General features: G+C 43.8%; 1 protein-coding gene across 11 annotated transcripts in view; it reads left to right on the top strand.

Annotated features, from left to right (window-relative positions):
* Positions 1-12,573, top strand: part of ASAP2 (ArfGAP with SH3 domain, ankyrin repeat and PH domain 2) — a 176,799-nt gene that overhangs the window by 117,386 nt on the left and 46,840 nt on the right. For all 11 annotated transcript variants that reach the window (XM_023619569.2, XM_070235912.1, XM_023619565.2 and 8 more), the window contains 3 exons: positions 75-161; positions 9,059-9,162; positions 9,259-9,328. In XM_023619569.2, coding sequence (XP_023475337.1) covers positions 75-161; positions 9,059-9,162; positions 9,259-9,328 — 261 coding nt within the window. The remainder of the gene's footprint in view (positions 1-74; positions 162-9,058; positions 9,163-9,258; positions 9,329-12,573) is intronic.

Below are 12,573 nucleotides of genomic sequence, written 5' to 3'. Positions count from 1 at the left end.
CATGTGGAAATGCCCTGTGAACTCCAGCATCTCACCGAACCTCAGTCAGGCTTCGCTCTGTTTTGTTTTTAAAGATCAAACAGGCCCAGGATGAAGAAAGAAGGCAGCTGATACAGCTTCGAGATATTTTGAAATCGGCATTGCAGGTTGAACAGAAAGAGGTGAGGGGGTTTAATTTTGAAAGACCGTGTTTTTATACCTATGTCTCAGAGGCTTTGGGACTGAGGAATGGGGCTATATCAAGCAGCACCAAAACATTTCATTTGTTCTTTCAGTTTGGTTTTATAAAACCATTTTTTAAATATGCTTACTTCGTAGGGGGAGCATGTACAGTAGTCATGGCCTTAACTGGTAGTGTGTAAACCTTTTGCGCTGTCAGTTGCTGGATGAGTAGCTCTTAGTGTCTCTGTCGCACAGACACTGGTTATTCATGCCATTGATTTTCTACCTGGAACTCTGGTTTCCCCTGCCTGACACACATGGCCTCTGCCCCTGTGGGCATCAGCAGGTGACGGGTGACATCTGAATCTTTCAGCCCTGAGACTGTGTTCCGTAAAATGTCAGGAGACAGATTTTCTTACAGCTGCATTCCAGTGGGCAGAAAACCTTAGTTCTCTTTCATATAATCACTTCTGAACATACTAGCACATTTGTAGTGATAATTAGTATTTGGGGAGCTCATTAAAAAACTATTAAAAAGTACATTTTTAAGGTAATTTTATGATATATTCACTACAGTGTGGATACTGTAATGTGAAATTTAACATAAATTGGTTTCTTTGTCTATAATGTGTCTGAATGTATAGATAGTAGATTTTAGATAAATAACTCTATTAAACTACTTAACAGAGCATAAAGTTCATTAGTAGCGGTTTGGCATGCTCTATTTTGTTTTAAATTGTTGTACTATTACTGAATATTGTTGTTTTTCTCCCAAATGCATTTACCTTTTGTGACCGAAGTCTAGGAGAGTAAGTAGTTCAGTATTTTAATAAATTGGAGAATTTGCATGCTTTCTTCACGAACTTCAAAAAATAGATATTTCTTCCATGTATATATTAATGGCTAGTAGCATTTTTAATTTTCACGTTTCCTCTTTCAATAGCAGTGGGTTTTATTAAAGCCTAAAGAATTTGAATGCCTAAGTATTAGTGAAATGGAAGTTTTCCGAGTTTACGGTTTAAGCTTTTGCTGTCACTCCTTTGTGAAAATGAGGCAGCTCGCCCTTCCCCTTCCACTGCATAGCTGAATTCTACATGTGCTTCTAGTCTGTCTTAAGCCCCACCCCTGGAGAGCCGCCTCTGCTCACCTGAGCCCCAGTGATCTGAGTTCATATCGCACGTTCTGTTTGGAAGACTTGTTTCAATCACAGCTTGTTCCTTTCGGGTTGTTGGCTGTGTCTTCAAGTGCACAGATGCTTTTTCTCTAGCTAGACCTTGAGCAGCTTGAGGATGCCCTCCCGCCTTCTGTGCCTTTCCGGCCGTCAGGTTGTAGTACCATATTGTTCATTTAGTGGGTCAGCTAAGTGAGACATTAGCAGATTGAGGTTGTACGTAGTGCTAGAGATTACCCACAGCGTGGTGACTTCATCCCAATCGATAGAATGTAAGTTCTGACAGTTTGATATTCCCAAATGTGGGATATAAACAGAAAAACAAAAAAAAAAGAACTTGAGTACGGAGAAAATAGTGGCCTGATTATAACTAGAAGAAGTAGTGCTAATGTGGGAGGCAGAACGCCATCAAGGCAGCCAGCTCTCCAGTGCACTGGTGGGAATGGTCGAAAGCAGCTCCTGTCTGAGAAGGAGGATCAAACCTCTGAAGTGAAACTCAGGTTTAAAATAAAGGAGAGCGGTTGATGGAGTTCAGTAGTGCTTTGGGCACAATGTAAGAGCCGTGTTTACTTTGGCTGTGCAAAATTAGGTTTGGGAAAACTGGCTGTTGTCAGAAAGCTGGTTATTTATAGCTTTGCAGAAAAGCATAACAGATTTTCCAGCACAGACCAGAAGTCTTTTATGGTTTGTTGTTTGTGTGGGTTTGTTGACCAGCCCACCTGCCCAGACTGCACAGAAGGGTCAGTGAGCCTTGTTTACTGCTCTGCTTGGGCTTTCTGCCCAGAGAGCAAACTCGTCAATCTCCTAGTTGTGAATGTGTTATATTTTCTCTGTATCACACTCTGCATTGCTTTTTGATGATGGTGTTCCATAATTTGGACAGTCTGTGAACACAAGTGCAAGTAATAAGCAAATGTGTGCAAGTTAAATTTTATATATTTTAGAATACTTTTTATCATCGGTCGTCTATCTTGTGTCCCTCCAGTATCAACGAGAATTAAACATTTGGGCATTGTTGTTGTTTAGGCTCTCATTCCCTTTTTTTGGATTCTCTTCTGTGACTTCGAAAACTGAAGGTGTTGATGGATTTTATTCAGTGTTAAAAAGATTCTAACTCTAGGGGCCGGCCCGGTGGCACAGCGGTTAAGTGCGCATGTTCCCCTTTAGGAGTTCGCCAGTTTGGATCCCGGGTGCGGACATGGCACCACTTGGCAAGCCATGCTGTGGCAGGTGTCCCACATATAAAGTAGACGAAGATGGGCACAGATGTTAGCTCAGGACCAGTCTTCCTCAGCAAAAAAAAAAAGAAAAAGAAAGAAAAAAAAGAGGAGGATTGGCAGCAGATGTTAGCTGAGGGCTAATCTTCCTCAAAAAAAAAAAAGATTCTAACTGCATAATTGCAGTTCATAAATATTAGGTAACATGCCCCAGGGAAACTGTGTTGATGGTTAGTAGGAGCCACTTTCCTCTTTATTTCCTTCGTGTACATCTCAAGCTTTGATCTAAGTGAAGAACGTGGCCATTGCATATTGTGACTTTGGGCTGATACTCCTTGTCACTTAGGGCTACACTTTGAAAAGGAGACTGTGCCATTATGATCCCTGTGTCCCCACACCTCTGAATCACTGAAATTCATATTTTGTTCTTGATAATTTCTGCTTTCTGTAAAGAGGTATTTTTCCATAATTTTTTAATGAAAATTTCCAAACTTATAAGAAAGTTTAAAAATTGTTCAGTGAACACCTGTATATGCACCATAGTTTTACTGTTTGGAAAAGATCCCCTCTACAAAGTTAAAACCCTTCACTACTGCTCATTTTTGCGTGAGCCTTTGCCCTGTCAGCCTTACCGTCTCCTGCTTTCCCCATCCCACAAATGACCATCTCAGTGGAGTTCTGCCAGGAAGAACCCACTGCAGGGCTGCCGAATTCTCTGTCAAAGCCTCATTATTGGCATGTGGGCTCTCTGCTCTTTGATGTTGAGAACCCTGACCGTGCACCTGGGGGGAGGGTTCAGGCTCTGGGTTGTGGTCTTGGTAGGTCGAGGTGCTGAAACCACAGTGATTTTTTTCCACTTTGGAGATCTCAAGTGTGGTCTCTCTGTCAGCTGTTCTTCCCCCTTTAAAGTGTCCTTGGCTGGCAGGATGTGGTCGAACAGGATGTGCTGTCCTGGTAGCAGAGGCCCATACCAGCTGTAATTTTCTTCTGACTCGGACTTTTATGGTCTGGGCTCGCATATCTCGTCATGCCTGAATCTGGCCTTAATCAGAACCTTCTGGCCAGGTGTCCACTTCCCTGCCTCCTGGGTGGCCTGGCACTGGCCTTCAGTTCTGCCTCAGTGGAAAGATGTGTTCATCGATTCGAACGTTCAGCTGCCATTCTCTCAGCAGTTACCCTAAGCCCAGCACTGCACACACACACGCCAGAATAAGATAGATACAGTTTTTCCTCTAAGGGGCTCACAGTTAGGGGTGAGGATAGAAAAATAATTGGGATACAGTGTGATGAGAGCTCTAGTGGAGGTCAGCTCCAAGAATGAGTGTTTCCTCAGTGTGGGTTGGGCAGGCGTGTGTCAGGAATGAGGGTTTGAAGCATGATTCAGAGTTAGCAGCGTCCTGGCAGGTGGGGACATGTGGACCAGCTTCTGACTGGGACAGGAAGTTCACCTGGGTAGCTAGTTTCTAGCAGATCAGGAGAGCGTGGATTTACTGTTTGATCCTAGGTCTTCCACTTCCTACTGGGATGACATTGAACAAGTTACTTGACCTCTCCATGCCTTGGTCTCTTCATCTATAAAACAGGAATGACACTGCCACCTCAGAGAGTTGTTACGAGATCTAAGAGAAGATTTCTGTAAAGCACTTAACACATTGTCCTGATAAACAGGTACTAGTTGGTTCATTCATTTGCCAAATATTGATCTCCTAGACTATGCTGAAGAAATGTAGTGACCAAGAAAGAGCCAATTCCCCACCTCTTGGTGGTTGAACAGTAATGGATGTGGGAGGTGTTGTCTCCAGTAGATCCTTCTGTCCACTTGACCGCCCCACCCCCCACCTCATTGGCTTGTCATCTGGCCCCTTGTCTTCATGACTGCTGTCCACTTTTGCCCTCCTCCCCACTCTGAGTTAGGAGCTGTTGTACCCCAGTCTAGGCTGATCCCCTTGCTTCTGACTCAGGCCTTTTGGGTCTCCCCCAACTCACCCCCTTCCCCTTTCCAGGCCTTCATCAGCACTTTTCCGCCTGTCCTCTCACTCTATGTTGAGGATCTGTCTCATTTCTCAGGTTTTTCCAGGCACTCTACAAGTGCAACCAGTAATACTGACAACAGCCTTGCAGGGCGGGTAGTATTTAGCCACATTTACAGGTTGCATCTGAGAGAGAGAGGATAAATGCACTTGCTGGAGCTCACTCAGTAGTGTCGGAGCCAGAGTTTAGAACCCTGGTCTGTTCCACTGCAAGTCTGTTCTCTTTGAGCTATGTTATGTGACTTTAATAGCTTATGTTAGAATCTTTTTTAAAAGTACCCAGAAATAATGGAGAATAGGTGGTAATGAGATTTAAAACACTGCTTTTAGACTGTGGCTTAGTGCTTGCTTAGCAAAGCCTCCAGCTCCTAGTTGTGTCCATGTGGGTGGACATACCTGTCGTACCTTGGGAAGATGGTAAGTGAGTCGGACACCACAGTCTTCCCTTGGCAGAGAAACTTTAAGCATCCAGAGGGGACTCCTTGCTAATCCGTTCATCACAAGAATTGTCAGAACACACACTTTCTGAGAGGTGGACAGATAAAGTGTAACAGTTTGATGTTCTACAGTCCTAGGAAGCTTGGAGATACTTTTGATGTTATGAGTAAACCTGTATTTGTGTAATATGTGCAACATCACCCTTTTCCCCCCATTCCTGAAGATTTCAGATATTAAGTCTTATGCTCATCTGGACAGTTTATGGACCTGATGGCTAACACTCATAAGGCCACACAAAACTTAAGATCATGGGCAGTGCCTGGGATCTGAGAACTTGTCTGGATGTCACAGGGTAGAGGATATGTGGACATTGATAGAACTTTTTGAGAGCCTTCTGAAGGTCTATAAAATGCCCACTCACCCTATGTGCTTTAGACATACAGCCTCCATGCGACGAGGCTTTCTCAACCAAGTCTTGGGTCGTCCTTGGCTCTCCTAGGGAAGCACAGAATATTGGAGAGTCTCCGAGAATCAGGGCAATGTGATCCCCCCCGGTCAGTTGCCTATATATGCCTAATCTGTATGTTAGATTCTTCTTCCCCCAGAAGGAAAGGCTCTTTTTCCTTGGATTATATTCCATGAACCGGCAATCTTGATTATGAAAGGGCTAACTTCCTTTGTGACCCCTTCACTTGATCAGATGTTGTATAAAACACCCATATAAACAGGTACAGAAAAGCTGTTTTTGTTGGGTCACCTAGAAGTCACCTTGAAGATGCTGAAATAATTAGTTCTAAAGCAGGTTCGATTTTCTATTCAACAGATTATATTACTCTTATTTATAAATTTGAAATTTTATAGCTTCAGATTTGCCTGCATTTTTTAATTGGTTAAAGAAATGCCTGGCCTAAAGAATGACACAGTAGTTTCTTCCTTAACTTCTGGCATAGAGTCTGATTCTGCTGAAAAGAGGAATGTCCTTTATCCTGTTCATTAGACCTGTAAAGACTCCTGATTAATATGCTTGGCATGAACACTTTTAGCAGTGTTGTCACATGATTTCACCACTTACTTTGTGCAGGATTTTTTTTCTCCCCAAATCAATAGATGTATTTCTTGGTTGCACAGCTTAGTCTTTGATGGGTTTATTTTTTAGTCTTTCACAGATTCATATAGGTGAGCAGTATTTCTCCATTTCCCCTTCATTGCATTTATTCCCAGTGATGTTTAAAGCTGGGGTTGCTCTAAATTTCCAGTGCTAATAGACAGCCCTTTTGAGAGAATGTGGAAACTGGGACCATCCTCCTCTGATGAATGAGCTGTTTGCCCTGGTTGTCTGGAGGCATGAGTGCTGCATGAAGTCCCTGTGGAGAAGGAGGACATTTCTCCTATTTTGGAGTTTGCTTGTTCAGGCTCTATTGTCAATTCAATAATGGATAGCCTGAGCACATTACTGATTTCTCAGATGAAAATTTTTTTTTCTGTTATCTCATATATATTTCAGAGTTAAAAAGTCAGTGCTAGACAGCCCATGTTCGTGGATTGGAAGGCTTAATATTGTTAAGATGACACTACTCCCCAAATTGATCTGCAGATTCAGTGCAATCCCTATCAAAATCCCAGCTGTCTTTTTGCAGAAATTGATAAGCTGATTCTAAAATTCATATGGAAATGCAAGGGATACAGAATGACCAAAACAATCTTGCAAAAGAAGAACACAGTTGGAAGATTCACACTGCCTGATTTCAGAACTTACTGCAAAGCTATAATAATCAAGACAGTGTGGTATTGGCATAAGGATAGACATAGATCAATGAAACAGAATTGAGAGTCCAGAGATAAACCCTTACACTTATGGTCAATTGATTTTCAACAAGAATGCCAAGAAAATTCAATGAGGAAAGAATAGTCTTTTCAACGAATGATGCTGAGACAACTGGATAGCCACAAGCAAAAGAAGAAATTTGGACCCCTACCTCACACCATAATAAAAAAGTTATCTCAGGGCCAGGCCCAGTGGCCTAGTGGTTAAGTTCAGCATGCTGCACTGTGGCAACCCAGGTTTGGCCACTCGTTTGTCAGTGGCCATGCTGTGGTGGTGGCTCACATGCAAAAAGAGGAAAGTTGGCAACAGGTGTTAGCTCAGGGCAAATCTTCCTCAGCAAAAACCCCCAAAAAACAAAAAACACCTCAAATTGGATCAAAGACCTAAATGTAAAAGCTTAAAACTATAGAACTCTTAGAAGAAAACATAGGTATAAATCTTCACGACCTTGGATTAGGCAATGATCTCGTAGATGTGACATTTAAAGTAGAAACAACAAAAGTAGATAAATGGGACTTCATGAAAATTGAAAACTTTTGTGCTTCAGTCCAGATGGCTCACTGTTGCTTTCAAATAAGTCTCAATTCTGACTCGAACTTATCTGTCCTTTCTCCCACTTGGCCCACTTTATCTTAGCTACACTGTGTCCTTATTTCCCTGGAGGGTGGCCACAGCTGCCACTTTTTCTCTCTGTGCCTCCGTGTGCATCCCCTGTGCCTTGAATACTCTCCCCTCATTCGCTGCCAGTTCTTACCTCATCTTTAAAGCCCACTTCCTCCAGACTCTCCTGTGGTCTTCTCCATTGGACCCTCACTTTTTTATTTTTTTTTCTGCCTTTTCTCTCCAAATCCCCCCAGTACATAGTTGTAGATTTTTAGTTGTGGGTCCTTCTAGTTGTGGCATGTGGGACACCGCCTCAGCGTGGCCTAATGAGTGGTGCCATGTCCACGCCCAGGATCCGAACCGGTGAAACCCTGGGCCGCAGAAGAGGAGCGCACGAACTTAACCACTTGGCCGCAGGGCTGGCCCCCAACTCTTCACTTCTTGAACCCTCTTATTCGCAGTTGGGATCACATTGATTGTCGTGCATTAGTTCTTTCATTGTTTGGGCAGTGCCTAGTTTCCCCAATGGTGGTCAGCTGCTTGAAGGTGGGGATGAGACTGGCCCTCGTCTCTTGGGCCATCCCCTGGTAAGGGCACATGGTGTCAGGGAAGGAGCGTCAGTGGGAGGCGGAATTCTCCTCACTCTCTCCTCTGGCTGCAACGAGCTCTGCATCTTGAGCAAATCACTTTTCATTGTGCTTCTCTTTCTTCTATTATGAAAGGCACTGGGTCAGGGGTTCTCAGTAACAGATAGAGGCAGATCTTAGCCCTGCCTGATTGACCTGTGAACTCTTTGTTCACGTTTTGCTTCCTTTACATCTGTCAGAATTTCCAGGGCCAGCACTGGCAGCCCCTTCCGCTCTCAGCTCAGGACTCCTGCTGCGACTTATTAAACACAGTGGAGCACCTATTGGATGTCCAGGGTTTCACTGGTCCTTGCCCTTAAGAACCTGAAGGCTGGACTTTCCCAGTTGTGGTGGACTCAACCAGATTCTCCACTGACCAGCGGATGGCGACCCTGAGGCTGAGGCAGTTAGGCTCGGGGCCCTCTGCTGGGATTGATGAGATCAGGAAGGGAATGTGGTTCAATACCTATTATGCGCCGTGTTCACACCTGTGATCTTACGCAAGCCTTCCGGTATTTACCATCCTTACTGGGTATTGTTTTCCAAGGAGGAAACTGAGGCAGGGAGCCTAAGTAACTCACCAAAAGTAAGAGGCAGAGCGGTGAGTTTGTGTTTTGCTTGAAAGCCCTGTCTTTTCCAACACATCGTGCCACCTTCCTTTTTGAGGACTGCTTTTGCCACACTAGGAGCTTCTTGCAATTATCAGGGACTCAAGGCTTATAATTAAGGAAAACCTGTAACTTCCAGGTGGCTCATTCTTTCGGCCAGTTTGGAAATACTGATTTTTGACATTTTCTTCTCCAGCCTAGTAGGTGGCATTTATGAGTTCCTGGATATGAAATTTTTTGTCCCTTTTTTGGTGTAATGAGAAGGGGAAATTTTTCTAATTTAAAGATAAAGTTAAGGGGCTAAGTTTTCTTTATGTACTGTTTTTTTAAAAATTGAAATCTGGACAGGATTAAAAACAACTTTTTGACTGTTTTTAGGATTTACAAATTCGCCAGAGTACAGCCTATAGCTTACATCAGCCTCAGGGAAACAAAGAACACGGAACCGAGCGGAATGGCAACCTCTACAAGAAGAGCGATGGGTACGTGGAACGGTGTTGCTGGAATTTGCACGTGTGTTCATTATTTCTTGTGTCCAAAATTTCTGAACTCTTATTTTTCTCCCATTTATCTGTAAGGATCCGAAAAGTGTGGCAGAAAAGGAAATGTTCTGTTAAAAATGGCTTTCTGACCATCTCCCATGGCACGGTAAGTATTCTCTCTTAATTTGTGGTCTCTGCTACGGTGACATGAGAGTGAAGAACATAGCGAAGTAAGAGGACACAGGTGGTTCTGCATGTGTCACAGCATTAAGGGTGCATTTTAGAGAATTCCTCTGCTGAGAGAAGCTTGTTCGGTTTCCTTTCCGTCTGCACGCCTGCACCCTCTCAGGCTGTCTCCAGCCAGAGAGAGCCGTGGTGCTTCACAAGAGCAGTCAGGAATACCTGATGAGCCAGATGGTCTTTATTTAAAAGCCTGTGATTTCCAGAAACGAAAAAACCCAGCAAACTTCTCCCCAGCTACGTTTGTCTTTAGAAATTGAACATTGCAGTTGGAGAGATTTCTGCTTCTCCATTAAAGTAAAAACGTTTAAGTGGTCAAGACTCTGGGAATCAGAACTCTAAGAGAAGAGAGATTTCAGTAATTTTATTGTAGAAATCTAACACACTGCGCCAACCTTAAGTCCTTTTTGTATCATCCCATGTTTAATTCCCATGCAGGAAAACTGAGCCCTGTAAGTTGAGCCTATTAAAAACCAATCAGAATTAAATGATTTACTCATCTGGCTTTTGGAGACCAGGGATTTGAACCACAGTTACAAACATAGCCCTTCATACCGCAACCCTCTTTTCCACGGTGGCAAGAGGCGTGTTATCAGCTTTCCTGGTGTGACGAGATCTGGTGAAAGCCACGGAGGCTGGTAGAGATTTTTGAAAAAGTCTAAAGGCTGAGTTGGTTGCTGTTTTGTTGCTATTGAGACACTGGTGGTGGCTTGCATTTCTGTTGCCCAAGCAGGAGGCCGGGTGCTGGGTGTGTATTAGCAGCCTCAGTCCTCTGAGTGGATGGTAGTGGAGATAGCCTGGATCTTCGTCTTTACTTTCCCTCCTCCCACCAGTTCCCTTGGTGACAGGTGGAGCTGGGCAGGAGCACAGACTGGCTTTTGAGGCCCCTATGGGAAAGTCCTGGCTCAAAGGGGATTCCAGAGAAACAGCCCTTCTCAGTACTTAGGAATAAGGAAATAGAGTAAAACCCTACTTGAAGGACGGCCCTGCAGTGTGGATTGTGTTCCACTGGGGCTCTCTTCACTTTCACTGATTGTGCTTTGGGAAAGGAGAGACGGCAGAGCTATCAGATATCAAGGGTCATCTATAGGGATCTCTGGGGACCTCTGGTCTAGGGAATTGAATGTGTCTCTTGCCTGGGCAAGTAAAGGTCATTTCTCTTTTCCAAAATCCGGCCTTCACTGGCGTTATGATCACCTCGTCATTCATGGGGCCGTGCAGTTTGGATCCTGATGCATGTTTTTCCCATATAAACGCATGCGTGTGTGTCTGCGTATGAGTGCTGTAGAGGAAGGGAAGCAAATTCATCCAGTCACCACTCCTCTTTAAAATTAAGAATGTTAGGCTGGATGATGGCCAGGTTCCCTTCCGGCTCTAAACACCTGTGATTCTGTGATTTGCTTTCAAGTTGTTTTCCACTCGGTTGTTTTAACTCAGGTTTACTGCCTCAGTCCAGAAAATTTCATAAAATAAGACTGAGTTTCATTTCAAGCTTGTTTACAGCTCTTAAGTCGTTTGGTATATTTGCTTTATTAAAGTGTTCCCCTAGACCCAGGGTCTCAGCTTAAGCCAGAGCGGTCCTCCCTCCACAACAGAAATGAAAACAGGCCTGGTAAGCCTCTGCTGGCAGCATAAACTTTGGTTCCCATCACTTCCATTGCTTGAGCTTCCTCCCAAAAGACGTGGAGGCTTAGTTCTCTTTAAATGTCAACGGGTTGCCCCAGTTTTTGGCAGATAAGTACAGTTATAACTAGCTTCACTAGCTTGCTGACAACTCAGCTTGTCACATCACCTGCATATTGAATAAGTCCTTTGTGTTTGGGGGAACCATCTCTAGGGAATCTCTGCTCTCCTGATGCCTCATCCTGCCTCGCAGCCTAGGTTAGTAGCGGCCGGAGCAGCCATTCCCTCCTACCTGGAGGAGTGGCAGGTGAGGGCTCCGTCCCTCTGTCTTGCCAGGAAAATAAGTGGGTTCATGTAGCAGCCCTCCTTCTAGAGCAGAGCACTCCTTTTCTTTCCTTTCTGTTCTGCATGCTCTGGAAGGCAGAATCCTGACACGCCCTGTGCTACCGCATCCACAGAGCGTTTGCATGCGGTGATGTGCATTAGCCGCTACTGAGAACCAGAGTTGAGAGATGCCTTTTTTGTGTGGCTTTGTTTTGATTTGGCTTCTTGGGTGGCTTACCTGTTTAGCCAGCATCTCCCTGAGTATGCTAATTTACTGTCAGGAAAAGGTGCAATTTTTCAAAGTCTTGACTGAGCAAATGGGAATCTAAGAGCAGTACCTGGCACTCAGCATGGAAGTAGCACAGGGTGTATTTGCACTGTTAGCAAAACTGATTTCTTCCCAGGAAGCTGGCAGCCTTTGGGAAATGAGATTGTTGTGTTCTCTACTCTAGCAGAGGGATAATGCTAACATCCGGGATGAATTCAGTGAAAGCCCAAGATGGTATTCCCCGTTAGCCAAGGCTAATCGTGTTTTCTGGCACTGGGAAGAAGTGATCCTTGGGACAAAATAACCCTAATTAGGTATCTTCTTTGCCAAATTCATAGCATTGCCACACCGCCAAAGGCTAGGGACTGTGTTAAGCTGGAAGAAATGTCCGCTGGTTCTCACACAATCTAAAAATTTTTTTAAATGATCATCAATCATGCGGAAAGAAGAAGAAAAACTTCCTTTTAAAGGCCCGACAAGTTGGGAAAAATACAACGGCCTGATTAAGTATCACAAAGAATCCATGCCTTTGCACCAATACTAAGTCTGTAGGTCTATTTCTCTCTCCTTCCTGAGTTTTCTACTAAATCGGCGCTTCTCAGATTAGGCTCTTAGGAGCACTGCTATGTGATGAATTAGCTAGTACTCTTCTGTAGCTGCATTAAATGATGTTACTGTTTTTCCCAAATTGCAGCAGGGAGGGAGTTTAATGGATAGACTATTTCTCTGAAAATTTTCTCCCGTCAATTTTTCTCATAGCTTTGCTGTCAGCTAATACTTAATCTGAATGGACAAATAGCAAACAATTATTAATGTAAAGCTTAGAACAGCTGATATTGCTTAAGATGGTCAGCTTGTGTGTTTTGTGGACTCATTCTTAGGGTCATCATTTTTTAATATGTAGCCACATCTGTGCCTTTATGATTATTCCTACTTCAAATATAGGCACTCAATAT

Source organism: Equus caballus, chromosome 15 (assembly GCF_041296265.1).
Source record: "Equus caballus isolate H_3958 breed thoroughbred chromosome 15, TB-T2T, whole genome shotgun sequence".
In the NCBI taxonomy this organism is placed as follows: Eukaryota; Metazoa; Chordata; class Mammalia; order Perissodactyla; family Equidae; genus Equus; species Equus caballus.
Note: the sequence above shows the minus strand (reverse complement) of the source record. Positions and strands in the feature narration are given on the sequence as shown.